The sequence below is a fragment of the Hippocampus guttulatus genome, chromosome 10 (genome assembly GCF_054856545.1).
Source record: "Hippocampus guttulatus isolate MCC_2025c chromosome 10, RoL_Hgut_1.0, whole genome shotgun sequence".
Classification (NCBI taxonomy): Eukaryota; Metazoa; Chordata; class Actinopteri; order Syngnathiformes; family Syngnathidae; genus Hippocampus; species Hippocampus guttulatus.
Genome location: NC_141270.1, coordinates 2,361,429 through 2,378,508, shown reverse-complemented (window position 1 = coordinate 2,378,508; position 17,080 = coordinate 2,361,429). Strand labels below are relative to the sequence as shown.

Here is a 17,080-nt window from a genome sequence, read left to right as displayed (position 1 = left end):
CCCGTCCCGCACGCGGCAACCGGGGCCAGACGTCTGTCAGGTCGGGGGGACAAGGGCAAACCGTGCGTGTGTATGACCCAGCCACAAGTCGGACAAGCATCAGTTTCTTTTCAACTACTTGTTTCGAATTTCTTTTACTCCACTTGAAGTCAAGTTTCGATAACCCACCGAAAAGATGATGACCATGACCCATATGGAGAGCACGGTGCGCTACGACAACGGCTACGAGGATGAGTACATGCTCCAGGAGGACGAGTGGGACCGGGACATGCTGCTCGACCCGGCCTGGGAGCAACAGCAGAGGAAAGTAAGACCAAAATTGGCCCTGGAACGCATCAAAAACAATCGACCAAGACACTTCCAACGTTTGGTGTGCTTTGTTTTTTTTTTTCCAGGTTAAGATCCATGTACTAGTCAGCTCTTTGCTCTTAGTAGTTAGACAATTCAGTTTGCCTTACTAGTAACGTTTTTTCCACTGCTTGTCCGAGATTCCCGTACAGTATAGTAAGGGCAGCTACTAGTGCAGCAAAACTGCACTAATTGACATTTCGTTCAGCATTAAATGTTAACTCCTAGACTGTTATAATGTCATAGGTTACTAAGCACAGCACACAGTTGTCAACTAGTGCAGTTTTGCCTCACTAGTAGCATGTAGTTATCCCACTAGTGAAGCAAAACAAGGCTGGTTTATTGACAGTATATAGCACATTTCATACACAAGGCAACTCAATGTGCTTCACACAACCAAAGGCACAGCACCGAGAAGAGTTTACAAACAAAACAGCTCAACACATTCAAAGACAGAGAAAACAAAACTAGTTTACAAAAAATTCTAAAAGAAAGAAGATTGACAACGTTTACACAGCCTAGATGCAGACATTTAAGACCAAATTAAAGAAATTAAATGTAGATTTCTAAAATTACTAAAAAGCCGGCCGGACAGGGGAAAATAAACATTTTTTTATAATCTGCATTTAAATGCATTTACACTATGGATTGACTTCTGTTGGAATTTTTTTTACCATTTGCATGCAGCATAACCGCAAAATGCCGCTTCACCATGTTCGCTTTGACCTCTGGGGTCCAGTGAGGACAAAGAGCGTACTAGTACATGGACCTTAAAATAGTCGGACAACAGTATCAAACAATTCAGTGCACTAGTAGAACAACTGTGTCTTACTCGTAACATTTTTCCATGAACGTATGACGTTTCTGCGCACTCATAGGACAACCCTGGCATACTCGTCGAGCAACTAGTTGGCATTTGCATGCCACGAGTACCGCTAGTGATGCGCTAGATGTCAATTAGTAGAATTTTATAACATTACTACTAGTAGCCCACAATTGTCAACTAGTGCACGGTTTTGCCTCACTAGTAGGGTGTACAGTGGTTGCTCAACTCGTGAGGGCAAATTATTCAAATGGCAACAGGTGTCTACACGGGTTAATTGCATCTTCTGCCATCTAGTGGATGAGCATTCAATTGCTCTGCCTGTCACTGTCGATGGTGAGCATGAACATTATTTAGTGATCCGTTACGTTTAAAATGGAGAATGCATACACTTGAAATTTAATCAAAACGAAGTGAACTGTTGCCAAACTTCCAGTCATGGACTCCAGCAGTCTTCCGCTGGCTCTTTGACGGACGGGTCCCAGCAAGGCTAACAATAGCCCTACTTTCCAGCGGCTCTTCTCTCTCTCTCTTTCTCTCCGGCGATACGCTCGGAATGCGAGCTGTCAACAGATGCTCCCAAACACATGATGACGCTCTCGGGATTTAGAATGGCCGTTGCCTTCTAATTTTAACCACCGCCACTGGCAGGCATTGTAGTAGGGCTAAGCCCGCTGTCCTTGGTGCGGAATGCTTTTGTTTATAGCGACGGCACGCAGAAAATATTGCACCAGCCTGGCTGAATTTAGCCCCCCCCCATACTCGCAGTTGATTTTAGGGCTTTAGGATCTGGCTTCTTTGCACAGCTGGAGGCACCAGTGCTTCCACCTCAAATGTCTCTCCTCCAACACAGTCACACAGAGCCCCTCCCAATGTCAGGATGAGGCAACGGTTTATTTTTGGCAACACAAGGGGCAAATCATAATGACAGTATTTTGAGGAATTTTGTAAACACGATTATGAATCCCATTTGTTCATCATGTCAAGGACAACATCTGTATTTTTTGTTGTACTTTTCAACAAACCATATGAAAATAGTTTTCGGTGCAAAGTGAAACTTTAAAATGGATGGATTATCATTTTAGAGTCAATGATAGTCACAAACCAAGTTTTACGCACAAATTTACAATTTACCAACTCACGAGGATGCTCCAATTTTTGCTGTATTTTTTTTTCTCTCGCCATGACTCAGCAGGTCACTTGAACATCTTCACGAAGCCTTAACCATGCCCTCGCTCCCTGGCGGTTGGCTGACGACTGGTTCAGAGCCCACAAATTATTTAAGAAATATCGCTTCATTATCAGACGGAATTTTGCAGATTATACGGCAATATAATACTTATTTTCTCATGAAACAGTGTTCACATTTCCCTGCACAAAAGGTAGCAGAGTTCAAATGCAACTCTGTCAAAGCTGACATGTTGTTACGTGAGGAATGTGTCCCTGGTGTTTATTTTGAACTCAACTCTTCATGGACAAGAAAATAATTAAATGTGATTCGGTGTTTAAGGGCAATCTGCATAAATAATGTTTTGCCTTTAACTTCCCTCATTATTTAGCTTCCGTGCCGCATGAATTCAGAAAGAAAGAAAAAAAAAGATCTGATGAAGGCTGTTGCCCAAATATCATCTTTTGACAGATTGAAGATCAATTTTTCATCTGCTATGGAGTGTGCGATAATGTTTTTTTTTTTTTTTTTTTTTTAAGCCTCTCAAGGTCACAACAGGTGTCTTGTGTATGACGGTGTCCATTATAATCAGACTATGGCATTGTTCTGACTGTTCGGACTCTGGATTTGACCCATTCATTCAAACGCCAAAAGTCGGATTTCATTTTATAATCCTGATACAGTCATGCGCCTGCCTCTCTGGCACTTCTTTCAAGGTATTCCACTATCTCTCGAACTGTAATGAGGGTGACCTGGAAGAATGATTGAGATAAGAGAGCCTGTAACCAATCACATGCCCATACAGTGACGGACAACAGGGAACAATTTCTCCGTCCACATGACATTTTCACTGTCGCTGACACGACGACACATTGTGACGTTATTCTCCCCCATCGGGTCCCTTATCGTGACGCACAACAGAGCCCTCTATATTTAACACCTTATATCAGACGGAATGCTGAGCTCTGCGGTCGGCGACCGGCTCTTCAGCCATTTCTGGCGAGTGAGCGATCCGACAAAAATAGGAGGAGAAGGACAATAATCCCATCTTAACTGGATTTACAGTATCTCTCAGAAAGCACATTTGTTCCAATGCTACGGATGAAAAGAGGTGATATTTGACACTTCGGAGTCAGTGCAGGCCAAACTTAATTTGAGAAAAGGCACACATAATTATTAGGAAAGCTGGCGGCACACCACCTAAAAAAAATGCCACTGACAGTATGAAACCTAAAATAATAATCTTCCCTTTAGGTTTCTTGGTTCCAGTAAGTAGCAGCAATCTAGATGTACAAATTTGCAGACCAAAGGACCGCGCAATTGACAGAGTAAATCTAGAGGCCTAAGTTGACCTGCCATCCGTGACACGAATATCTGAGTGTCATCTGGAAAGTTGTGGTCGGACACTTGGAAGGGACGTATTAACTAGCCTAATGGAAGCATGTACAGATTTAACAATAGGGGTCCCAGGATTGACCCCTGGGGATCACCATAGCTCATAGCCATTTATTCTGAGGCACGGTTACCTATTTCACCAGAATACAAAGTCTGTAACCTCTGCATTATTCTTGTTTTTTAAAAAAAATCCTACCAAATATAGCGCCTGGTTATTCTAGAACTTTGTAGTGGTCTGCACAATGCTGCTGCAGAATATAATGTTTCATTTTATTCTGTCATCAAGCTTGATTGACTTGCTGTCTCTGTTCCGGTAGACCTTCACTGCCTGGTGTAACTCCCACCTGAGGAAAGCTGGCACTCAAATTGAAAACATTGAAGATGACCTAAGAAACGGACTGAAACTCATGCTGCTTCTGGAAGTGATCTCAGGTCAGATTTCAGAATGCTGTGGTGCTAGTTCATTTCTGAATGTACTGATCTACATTTGTCTGAACGGGTTTCTGTCGTGTCACCCTCCCCGTGTACAGTATTTACTCACATGACCTTCCCACAATGGCATGTTGGCAGGTGAGAGGTTACCTAAGCCGGACAGAGGGAAGATGCGCTTTCACAAGATTGCTAATGTCAACAAAGCACTGGACTTCATCACGAGCAAAGGGGTAAAACTGGTCTCCATTGGAGCTGAAGGTACCAGAAGCCTCGGCAAAACATACAGAACAGAAAATATTACGCTCGCGTTCGCTAATGGGATTTGTGTTTGCGTTTCAGAGATTGTGGACGGGAATGTGAAGATGACGCTTGGAATGATCTGGACAATAATTCTCCGCTTTGCCATTCAGGACATATCTGTCGAAGGTGTGTTGATGAAAAACACAAAAAAATCTATTATTGTATTCCACAGAAGCGCCCGTGACTGTCGCAATGTAAAAAAAAATATATATACTATTGTACCGCTAACATCTGCGCAGAAACATCTGCCAAAGAGGGCCTCCTCTTGTGGTGTCAAAGAAAGACTGCCCCCTACAGGAATGTCAATGTTCAGAACTTCCATGTGAGGTAAGTCAGCATTTGACCTTCCAAAGTAATGGAAGCGAGACATTTCACAGCTAACGACAGAATCTTTCCCTTTCTCAACACACTGTTTAATCACGTCATAGTTAGCATAACACAAGCAAATGCAACTTTTAGAGCGTATCTACAAAATGAAGAATTCAGCTCCCAATTTTGGCAACCCTAAAACTCGCGGTTTGAATGGCCTTCGAAGATAAACAAACAACAAAAAAAAAGGTGCCTCTGTGAACTGACATGTTGGCTCTCTCTGCTCATCGTCCGGTGAAGCTGGAAGGACGGCCTGGCCTTCTGCGCCCTGATTCACAGACACAGACCCGACCTGCTCGACTACTCTAAGCTCAGCAAGGTGTCGTGCGTGTGCATGTGTGTCACCTGTAACCTGCGATGCCGTGTCACTGACATGCACACGCAGTCATAACGTTTCACGGTGTGAGCCGATTAGAAAAAAAACAACAACACACACACATGAAAGTGTGCACTTTGAATTAAGTTCAAACTAATAATCGCTTTATACACTCATGGCTTGCGTAGGATCGCATGCAATAAAATGAAGGCAGAGAGTTCCATCCATGCACTTCCTATGCCACTTTTTCCTCATTCAAGTTACAGTTGGGGTTGGCTGACTGTGGGCTGACGTCTACTGTCATTTAAATGAGGACATGTGGTGTATTTAAAGCAACCGCATTGCCGCCTTGAAGTCCGCTAGCTTGATGCCAACACACAAAGGGAAACGCTATCGATGGGAGAGTTTTCGATTGAAATGTATCCAGGGGAGAATCACAATTGCACATTTATATTCCGAGTGTGGCCGCTGCGGCCGTTCAGCAGGAGTAACTCATCCGTCGTCAGTCTTACAAGCAGAAGCCCTCGCTTTTCAACACTGGCTGGAACGGTCGTGGAAACATGAGCTTCGCCCCCGGGCTATTACAGTCACCTCGCGTACCTCGCGTATGCCGCAAGAGACCGCTTGTCCTCATGAGAGTTAAGAAGATCACACGAGCTCAGTGGAGTATCACAACGAGGCGCATCACAACTTTTCCGGCACTTCCCACTGCCCCCCCCCCCTTTTTTTTCCCCTCACACACACGTTCAGTCACCCATGGACTTTGGAGATTACAGACAGTGTCACTGTGCAGCTGTTGAGCTTGGCTCCAGGTGAGCGTTCCTGTCGGGCTCGCATTGTTGAAGCATAGACTGGCTAGGGGTGTCCTCCTGTCTGTCCAAGCATCCATCCTGGCGTCATCTGATCCCTCCATCTCATCCTCTGCTGGATGGAGGAGCAGCTGGCCTTGCCTGTTATGTAGGCAGCAGCCGCCTTTGGGGTGCAGAGAACAATGGCGGCGGAACTTCCGTATGATCCCTTTACCCCCATCGACCGACTGGCCAGTTTAGCAGGAACGCACTTAGCTTGGTCCCATACGCCGCTCAGCCACATGTACTGTGACAAGACTCAAATGTATGAGTAAAGGTACTCAAAATACAGTGAACCCCAGGCCTGTTTATGGTTCGCCGTTTCTATTTTAGTGTCACGTGTTGTCTGCGACATGGTGTAAAAACTCACCTTTCAAGATGCTGCCAGAGTCGTGGTTAATAGGAAAGTAGAAATTGGTGTAAAAGAAGTAGCTACATTGAAGGGGGGGGGGGGCTGTGTTTTAGGCCGGGTTTTTAGCAGAAGCGACTTTACTCATATGGTAGGCCGTGTGACTTCAATTGCGATCCAATCCAGTTCCCACTCAGTGACAGAGTGTAAATAGTTGTTTTTCGCTTGATGTGGCCTGTGATTGACCGGCGACCAGTCCTGGGTGTAGTCGGCCTTTTGCCCAAAGTCAGCTGTGAATGCCTCTGGCTACCCGCTACCCTGAACAGGAGAAACTATGATGGCAAATCCGATTTCTTATCATGAGATAAAGTATTTTGGAATACAACCTGAATGAAGTTGTCACAATGAAATAGTACAATTGTGTTCATGGGTTGTAACAAAAGGCAATAAATGACTTTTTTTCTTCTAGTCTGGCAACCTAATTCCAAGAACATTATTTCATTCCCCCTGTAATATATCAGCTTTATTTTTCTAACACTAAGACGTTATCCTCCTATTTCCGATTGAAATTCTTCAAAACACCCAAATCATATTTGGCCAATTGTGATGGATTCACCGGTGCATACAGTGTGTGTGTTGATTTAAATCCGAACCATCTCCAGATTGCTCAGCCCTTGTCATCTTCGAACACCCCACTGCGACACGCAAGATAAATTACTTGATCGGAAACCGCAATTAACGACAGAGGGAGTCATTAAGTGCATTCCGCAATTGTTAGGCCAAAACGTTATCGATTTCCACGAGCGGCCTCGCTGGTGAAACGCTGCACTTCAGTCTAATAAAAGCTCCCCACGTGAGCGTTTTCGGCGACAGATCTTCTGAGAAACGAGCATTGCATGCAAGTGATGAGGAAGTATAACGTGTCCGCCGTTGCATGAAGGTCAGGCCCCGCTGGCATTCGAAGTCCGGCATTGCTGTTTCGTCACGTGGAATTGTATTTCTTTATTTAGGATGATCCTCTGGGGAACCTGAACCTGGCTTTTGACATAGCGGAGAAACACCTGGACATTCCCAAAATGCTTGATGCCGAAGGTACTCGTTTAGGAAAAATTTTTTTTTTCTTCACAATTTCTTTGGAGGCACGGAAAAGTCTGATGGACCCATGCTTCAAATTGATTTATAAGTCAATGGCAAAGTTCAGGGATTGTAATTTTGAGCATTTGGACGTAAAAAAAGGGGGCCATAAATCACTACTTGTAGCTGTAATTGTAGTTTCAGTTGCAAGACAGTTTTTATGATTCATGTTTTTATTCTTTTGCTAGTCCCCTACAATAATTTCCCCCTTCTTTTCATTTTGACCTCACCTCCCCTGCAGATATCATCAACACCCCCAAGCCCGACGAAAGAGCCATCATGACGTATGTGTCCTGCTTCTATCATGCTTTTGCTGGCGCCGAGCAGGTTGGCAAAATCATTTTATCCCATCACACGATTAGCTTTTCCAACCTCACATGCTAATATGAGTATATCCTCAAATCCTGAAATCATAATGTTTCAGTGCCGTGACGTGGTCATGGTACGTAATGTTCTTGCGGATTAAAATAATATACTTAACTACACTTTATAGGAGTAAAATCTGCCTCATTTTTTAATGAACGTTTAGGCCTACTAGGCTACTGTATTTTAATTTCGGTCATTTCGGTGGTACGTGGGCAGCCAAGTAGCGGTATGTTTCTTTTTTAGGCAGTACTTGGTGTCAACATTTGACGACCAATGGGCTAATGAGTTCAGTTTTCATTCCCTTAGCACATTTGCACTAACAGTGAAACCAAAATGGATACTTTGAGAATAATATTGGAATTATTGAGAGAATGGCCCACCTTCGCTCACTGTAATGAGATTTTTTTTTTTCTTCCCTCAGGCTGAAACGGCTGCCAACAGAATCTGTAAAGTGTTGGGTGTAAACCAGGAGAACGAGAAGCTGATGGAGGAGTACGAGAGGCTGGCCAGCCAGGTAACCATGAAAACTGCCGCAGTTTACTTTGCACTAAGGGTAGCTGCTAAATAGTTCAATTTACATGATGAATGAAGCGGGACTTTGTCGCTCTCAAGGTCTCAGAAGAGAAAAAAAAAAAAAGCAGTTTGTGGGCAGTTCAATGATAAACAGATATAGTGTCAGTATCCAAAAGTAATTGTACTGTAATCTAATATACTTGACAGTGAGCCACAAATATACAGATTAAAAATGGATTAGAATACAGTACGCAATTTATAATCCTCATTCTTTGAGCTGTCGGTTTTCCCTCCTCAAAACTGACATTCGAAGCAACCTAAGAATCCTAACGCTGCCAGAATCAATGAACCGGTCAGACGACACATTTCAATGAATCCCGCAAAGCTTTTTCACAGTATTCCCAACTGGCAACATGTTGTGATATTAATTATCTCGGCGTGGCCCTCTCCAGCTGCTGGAGTGGATCCGCCGCACCACTCCCTGGCTGGAGAACCGGACCCCGGAGAAGACCATGGCAGAGATGCAGAGGAAGCTGGAGGACTTCCGGGACTACAGACGCCAGCACAAGCCTCCCAAGGTGCAGGAGAAGTGCCAGCTGGAAATCAACTTCAACACCCTGCAGACCAAGTTGCGCATCAGCAACCGGCCTGCTTTCATGCCCTCCGAGGGCAAGCTGGTGTCTGTAAGTGACTCCAAATCCTTCATTCACTGAACTTGGCATCACTCGTTGCCAGGCCAGGAGAGAGACACAGAAGCGTGTGGTGACCCCCTCTCTGGTGATTGTGCCTTCAGGATATTGCCGCAGCATGGCAGGGCTTGGAGCATGCGGAGAAAGGCTACGAGGATTGGCTCCTCACGGAGATTCGCAGGTTGGAGAGACTGGACCACCTGGCCGAAAAGTTTCGCCAAAAGGCCACCAATCATGAAAATTGGGCCAGCGGTGAGCAGTTGTACACACTTGGTCCATCTCAAAAATCCACACACACCTGTTCAAATGCAGGATTTTTGTCATCTAAAAAAAAAAAGAAAAAAAAAAGAAACGAGCCAGAGATGGAGAGACTTCGAAGCCGTACTACTGAATAATAATCGCAACTAAAAAGAAACCTTTCAGAGAGAGAAAGTCACGATTGGGAATGTGGCTGTGTTCAAATTGGGAACAACTGCAGCCAGCACACAAGTGCCACCATTTCAAGTGCCCCTGATGAACCCCAAATAAAGTTAAGCCGATACAGGTTAGAAGTCACACGGAAAAAGTTTTGAAATGACTTATCATGGTCTCTTTTTTTTATTTTATTTTTTTATACATCACAAAAGCCTGAACAGATGTGTGTAGACTTCTGTCCCCCATGTCTTTACGAGTTCTTTCTCTTCCGATATCTTCTTTTTTTTTTATTTTTTATTTTTTATTTTTTTTAGCTTGAGCTCAGCTCGAGTCAGTCCACAGTCTCCACAGTGTTCATTACCGCCGTGAGAAAGTCCGAACTTTGAATCTTTCTTCTCTTAATGTGTGCTCTCAGGCAAAGAAATGTTACTCTCCCTGAAGGATTACGAAACTGCCACCTTGACACAGATCAAGGCGATGCTTCGAAAACACGAGGCCTTTGAAAGCGACTTGGCAGCCCACCAAGACAGAGTGGAGCAGATTGCCGCCATTGCGCAGGAGCTCAAGTACGCAGTCCCACTCCACATTATTTGCAGTCGTTGTCCGAGTCCGCGTATCAGGAGTGTGAAGTCACTGCGCGGTTTCTGGCGGGCGCGAATGACTGAGGCTCACTCTCCACATAAATCACATTCAATAAATACATTTTAAAAATAAATCACAAATTAAAAAAAAAAATTTGGGGCGATCACAAGTTTGAAAAAGTGAAAATTGATAATTTGGAAAATATAATTGATAATTGAAAATTGATAATTTGGGCAGAGGTTTACAAAAGCTACTTTTGTGTGTATTATTATTTTTTTTTTAGTATTGTACAATATCTACAACACTATCGATTTTTTTTTTTTTTTAGTATTGTACAACATCTCCAACACTATCTGCGTTGGAGTAGACATGACCAGAATGTACTTGTATATTTCCTTCTTTTGTTTTGGTTCTTTGTTATATTTATCTATAATATTTACGACCCATTAGAAGAAACAATTACATTTGCACAGAAAATAATTCAGCATTTCCATCCTTTTTACGGGCAGGGGGGTTGGATGAAAACAACATATCTTCTCTCATAAGAGTCCATGTTTTCTTTTCCAGTGAGCTGGACTACCACGACGTGGCAGCTGTAAACCAGCGCTGCCAGAGCATCTGCGACTTGTGGGACCGACTGGGAACCCTGACCCAGAAAAGGAGGGAAGCCTTGGAGGTGAGGGCGATGAAAGAACGTGAGCAAGACGAACCTGGATCGCGCCTGCCTTCACGTCCTCTGGACGCACTGGCACGTGTGGCGAGTCTCCACCAGAGTGCGCTAATGATCCACATCGGTCGACTCTGACGGCTTTCAAACCAAAATATCCAGAAGCGTTTCATATGGGATTGGACGGAGACATGGCTGTCATCGTGTGGCCGCTGACCGGCACCGGTCCCACTGGCCACTTCCTCTCGTCCGTGCGGACCGTTCCTGACCCGCAACTGCATGAGTGAGGGCCCAGGAAAAGGTCTGAGGATTAAGCGTGAATGACAGCAACAGAGGCCCGTTGTCTGTCCACGTCCCACTCAACACAATCCCCCTCCGACCCGAGCCAAAGTTGCGGTTAACAAGGCCATGCTAATGTTGTTCTCTCTGGGGTTAGTCGTTAGAACAGGTGCGTCCGTGAGGGTCGGGGGCCGGGCGCGGGCGGGGGTTGGTAATTCGCGCTGGGATTTGTCTGGAAGAGGTCAGCTTGGACATTCGAAGCCTGTATTTTTTTTTTAGGATTTATGTGGTGTCGTCATCTCTGCAGCGCACAGATAAGCTGCTGGAGACCATCGACCAGCTGTTCCTGGAGTTTGCCAAACGCTCGGCTCCTTTCAACAACTGGATGGATGGAGCCATGGAAGACCTGCAGGACATGTTTATGGTGCACACCGTAGACGAAGTCCAGGTAGGCGCGCGGAAACAACGGGCGATGCGACAGATTGAGCAAGACGCAACCCCGTCGGCTCGCTGTACTGGAGTTCCGCTTCGTGTGAAAATCAGCTGGTTGGTGAATGTTACGTCAATTGCGAAACGCCGTTCCAAATAAGTGGTCGTCCGGTGAAGTGCAAAGTATGAAAATAGATACAACATGGGGCTTCAGGTAACATTCAAGTTTGCCTTTCATTTATCCAATGAAACTATGAGAAGAAATCGCGGGATGGCTTCGGTCTTTTTGATTTATGTCAAATCCGCCATAAACCATTTGAAATGTTTTCCACGCTCAAAACTGTGGCCATCGTAGAGCGTCTGTTCACTTGAGCAGCAGTTTGACAGCCGCGGAAGTTAAGTCAATGGTAAAAGTAATCTACTTTTACCTTTCTCCAACTTAGTTTCATCTGATCGGAATTGAAACCGATTGATGATTCGCCGCGCGGGAACACGTCCGCTGAAGAAATTGATCGCACCTGACAAAACGTTGGCATTTTAACAGCATTTCACCACTTCCCCCTTCCCTTTCGCCCGCCCTCCAGAGTCTAATTGCGGCTCACGAGCAGTTCAAAGCGACTCTCCCGGAGGCAGACGCTGAGCGACAGGCCATCCTGGGAATCCACAATGAGGTGCAGAAAATCTCCCAGAGCTACGGGATCAAGGCCAACATCATCAACCCTTACAGCACCATCACCACCGACGAGCTCCTTGTCAAATGGGACAAGGTTAGCCCACCGCTTTCAAAGACATTTTTAAGCCTCGCCCGTGGGCAATACGCCGTCAGCTCCGCGTGTGTCACTTCAGGTCAAGAAGTTGGTTCCGCAGCGAGACAGCGCCATGCAGGAAGAGCTGGCACGCCAGCATGGCCATGAACGGTTGAGGCGCCAGTTTGCCGCACAGGCTAACTTAATCGGACCCTGGATCCAGGCCAGGATGGAGGTCAGACATGACATGACGCTTTCATACGGTTATGGCCATCTAATGGAAGGCTAATAATATTGAAACGCATTGGAGAGCAGGCCGGCGAGGAGCCGACGTCGCCATAACTGGAGGGTGACACAAGAGCGGCAGCGGACTCTGCGGCGCTTGTAAAGAAATTGGTCCGATACAACCGAATGTAATTGACCTTGTGGAACAGGAGATTGGACGCTGCTCCCTGGAGATTGGCGGCACCCTGGAGGACCAGATGACCCAACTGAAGCAGTGCGAGCACGTCATCGTCGCCTACAAGCCCAACGTGGACAAGCTGGAGGGAGACCACCAGCTCATCCAGGAGTCGCTGGTGTTTGACAACAAACACACCAACTACACCATGGAGGTACAATGTTGGGCGACATTTCTTTGTGGAAAAGACATTTTGTTGTCTCCTTTATTTTTTATTTTTTTTAGCTCCATCGTAAATGTCATCTTTACAGGTGCCACGTCTGCTGATGTCTGTCTGCAAAGCTCACCAGTGATGGGGCATTGTGATTTCCAAGGAAATGTTGTAGCATGTTGATGTTTATTCATGTCCCAACTTGTTCAATAATTATTGAAGAGAGGTCTTTATGTCGAAAAACATCCATCCATTGTCTGATCCGCTTATCCTCAGCGGGATCGCGGGTGTGCTGGAGCCTATCCCAGCTGTCTTTGGGCAGTAGGCGGGGGACACCCCGAACCCCCGCGTTGCCCAAAGGGCCACAATTTCAGAAAAAAATGAATCTCCCTTGTCACCGTACGCTTACTGACGGATTGTCTCCCATGCTGTCATCACATCCGCATGCGTAGCACATCCGCGTTGGCTGGGAGCTGCTCCTCACGACAGTCGCCCGCACCATCAACGAGATCGAAACCCAGATCCTGACCCGCGACGCCAAGGGCATCAGCCAGCAGCAGATGAATGAATTCAGATCATCTTTCAACCACTTTGATCGGGTAACGATTGCGATGGATTGCCCCGCGCGAGACCGTTTGCAACACAAGTGTGTGTTCGTTTCGTCTTTCTTCATCTGGCGTCTGCGCTGACTATTCTGCCGGGCTTACACCAAATGGTTCCAGTGACATAATTGAACTTTTTGATAGGAAAAAAAAAGCACATAGTTTCGGATACGTTCAGATGGAAATCGGGCTTCTTCTGAATGTGGAGACAAGTCCGATAAATATTGCGTATGTGCCAGTGTGAGTTCAGTTTGGTTATGCTCGGTCAATGCCGATTTAATGTTATCAAAAGCAGACATTGCAGACATCTAAACGCACACGTGTGTGACCAAACAACACACACACAAAAAAACCAAACCCTGCTTTAATTTTAAACTTCAATTAAAGCATGGCCAATTAAAAAAAATCTTTAAATATGCAATTTAAAATGAGGCCAACTAAATGTTTAATATATTTCATATTTATTATTTATGTATTATTGTTTGCTCTACGGCGTTCTCGCTGCTCGGTCTTGTGGAGTTATTTAGGCGCCCGGTCAAAACAATCCGATATAAACATTCAATTAGAAGCGGGCACGTGGGCCCACGGTGTAAATCCAGCCTTCCTTTCCCGTTCATAACGACGAGCCCTCCAACCACAGAAGAAGAATGGTGCCATGGAGACGGATGACTTCCGAGCCTGCCTCATCTCGATGGGCTACGATCTGGTGAGGTGCTATAAGTGCACGCGGTCGAGGTTCAATCAGGGCCAGCTAGCCTGTGGGTACATGCTAGCTTGCGTGTACATGCTATTTAGAACTGCTCTTTTTCTACCCCATTTAGGGCGAGGTGGAGTTCACCCGGATAATGATCCTTGTCGACCCCAATGGCACTGGAATCGTCTCCTTCCAGTCTTTCATTGACTTTATGACCAGAGAAACTGCTGACACCGACACTGCCGAGCAGGTTGTAGCGTCCTTCCGGATTTTGGCAGGCGACAAGGTTTGTGTTTGAAGAAAAAGAATGACAGCACCACAGATAAAAACACATTCTGAGTTATTAGCGCTTCAGTGAAGTGGGACCTTGACCTGCCCCGACCTACAAGCTTTTACAGTTCTGAGTTGCCACTGGCGAAATTGGAAGTGCTTCCCTGTACGGATGCACCTCGTCTGATTTGAATCTTTGCGTTGCCTATTTGTAGATTAAAAAAAATATATATATATCCTTAATTATTTGCCACAATACTCAGCTATTTGCCGTTTTTTGTGCTCACGCCAAGGCAATAAAAGTAGTGTTTTGCCGCCATCTTGTGGCATCTCGGCACCAAGGAAATATGTTGATGGAAGTCGAGGAACTTTATTCACACAAACATATTGCTTTGCCGCCATCTTTTGGCTTCTTGATGCCAAGAAATTGGCACTGAAAGACTCAAACTCTAAAAGCCAAGGTACCACTGTCGCGTATTTGCCATTCCTGCAGTTTATGATCGTATTTGTCAAATCCTTGCCTTTGCGTTGCATCACAGCCGTACATCCTGGTGGAGGAGCTGAGGAGAGAACTTCCTCCCGAGCAAGCCGAATATTGCATCATGAGGATGCCGCCCTACAGAATCCCAGGAGCGCCACCGGGGGCTCTGGACTACACGGCCTTCTCCACCGCCCTCTATGGGGAGAGTGACCTCTAACCCCTCACATGGCAGCCCCCGCCTGTTACCTAGAAAATGCCTGCTTGATACACAGAAATATTCATATACAAAATGAAATGCATTGTTTTAATAAAGTGAGACCTTGCAGTTACTCTTTGGGAATACCACATCAAAAGGCATTTCCAGATGCTTTAAAGGAGACATATTATGCATTTTGAAAAACATTTAAAAACTCCCCAGTTCTAATAACATGTCTGTGACATGCTTTCAGAAAAAATATTCGAGGGATCAAGAATTATTGCACACTTATTTCTCACCTTGTTGAAACAAGTGGCTGGACATGTCATGCAAGTGACCGCCGTGACCCCGCCCCTTTTACTGCTGGGCAAATGGCGACTCAGGCTTTTGGTTTCATATTTGTGGGTGAAGAGTCCAGCGTGTATAATATACCGTTGAACGCATTCTGTCTTGTGGAGGAAAATGTCATACATTTTATGTATGTGGCACAACGCAATGCAGCTCTGCTTACCTTTTAGCCTCAACGTGATAACAGGGGTTTATGAGTGTGTTTGCTTGGTAGTATCTCAGACAGTCAGTTTTCCATAATATGTCCTCTTTAAGTTAAATGGAAAAACAAGTGAAGACCTATTCAATAAATTAATTCCCAAATTACACCCGAAAAATATATTACCCAAATGGACGGCCTGCAAAAACACATGAACGCAGAAGTAAAATATAAAAAATCACTTGTGCTTTAAAGGCATACACCTACACACAAGACACAAAAGAATATTGAGATGAATAATTTCTTAAACTTCTGTGTGGTTTTATGCTTTTAATGTATGTGCTGATTAAATATCTTTACTGCTGTGTTTAATTATTACTCATATTTCCTTTGCGCATGCATGTTTCAACTTATTTTTCGTTTTAGATATACACTCATTAACTCTAATTTGGACAACAACAACAGCCGGCCGGATTGGTCTTCTGTAACTTTTCATTGTGCCTATAAAACAAAATGAAATACAGTAATTGTATTCAGACAATCTCTGTGTGGTCTCTTTCTGTTGAGCGAGACGTCTACTGGCGGCCCAACACTCCTTGGGCACAAAATCTTAAGGCTTCTGCAAGAAAGCAAAAGAATATTCGGGAAAACCTACTACAAACAGCTGGAGTTTATTAGGGGTTAATCAGAGGCACTTTAAATGTTGGAAGGTGTTGCCGACTCCCATACTGTGAATATGAAATTTGGTTCAGTTTTTTACTTCTCAAACACGAACATTTGAAGAGGGTTGTGTGGACATTTTAGATCCACTAGATATATAGACATTTACATGGATGGATAGATTGATAGACACTATTAACAGCTTAACTGAACGCAATTTACACATTTTTAAAGAAAAAAAAAATCTAAAAATTGATGAATCCGCGGGTTCCGCGCCGCGATTATTCAAGGCACCACTGTGAAGTAATTTACTGTATTTCTTCCCTAATGTTGCATTCATAAAACCTTTGAGAAACAGGACTTTCAACCAACACTGCTCAAATTAGAAAGTAAAGGAAAACTGGGATCGAAGATGAATGTGCAGTACGTATTTCCAAGTTCATCAGTAAAATTAAACGCAGCACAGTCCCCGCCAATGTAAAGCCTGTCTGAACCATTGGATGAATTACTTTACACATGTATTTGTAATTTGTGAAAAATAAGATAGCTATTTAGCTGCTTTCAGTGCTGAAGAGAATTAATTTATCGTTTGGAACGTTAAATGCACGTGTGGTGTGTATTTGTTCTTTTAATTATTAAAAAAAAGAAAAGTTCCCGCTAACGTGAGCGGCGGCCATCTTTTCCTTCGTATCTGGGACTTGTGTGATGGCCGCGCCCACTTTCAATGGACGAACAGTGTATCCAAACAGCTCATGCTTGCTGTCTGTACTTCTTCACTTCTTCTCGCTCCTCTTACAACTGCCAGCAAGTTTGGAAATAATGTCCGACCCAGGCGAGGGCGAAGACGAAGTCCAATTTCTACGAACTGTGAGTAATGAATGATAAATGTTAACATAGCCTAGCATTGAAAGT

At 44.6% G+C, this 17,080-nt stretch overlaps 1 protein-coding gene across 2 annotated transcripts; it reads left to right on the top strand.

Annotated features, from left to right (window-relative positions):
- The first annotated feature begins 26 nt into the window (after positions 1 to 26).
- Positions 27 to 16,049, top strand: actn2b (actinin, alpha 2b). 2 transcript variants are annotated; one of them, XM_086122198.1, is made up of 21 exons: positions 27 to 307; positions 4,052 to 4,166; positions 4,305 to 4,424; positions 4,506 to 4,592; positions 4,706 to 4,793; positions 5,076 to 5,154; positions 7,359 to 7,440; positions 7,724 to 7,809; positions 8,270 to 8,362; positions 8,814 to 9,044; positions 9,155 to 9,302; positions 9,880 to 10,030; positions 10,614 to 10,722; positions 11,300 to 11,440; positions 12,006 to 12,188; positions 12,268 to 12,402; positions 12,602 to 12,781; positions 13,231 to 13,377; positions 14,021 to 14,086; positions 14,202 to 14,360; positions 14,884 to 16,049. In XM_086122198.1, the coding sequence occupies exons 1-21, from the start codon at positions 176 to 178 to the stop codon at positions 15,040 to 15,042; spliced, it is 2,691 nt and encodes an 896-aa protein (XP_085978324.1). In that variant the 5' UTR covers positions 27 to 175; the 3' UTR covers positions 15,043 to 16,049. The 2 variants fall into 2 exon arrangements, with proteins under 2 accessions (XP_085978324.1, XP_085978325.1); XM_086122199.1 differs by lacking the exons at positions 14,021 to 14,086; positions 14,202 to 14,360; positions 14,884 to 16,049 and having other exon boundaries at positions 12,879 to 13,332.
- Positions 16,050 to 17,080: the final 1,031 nt, after the last annotated feature.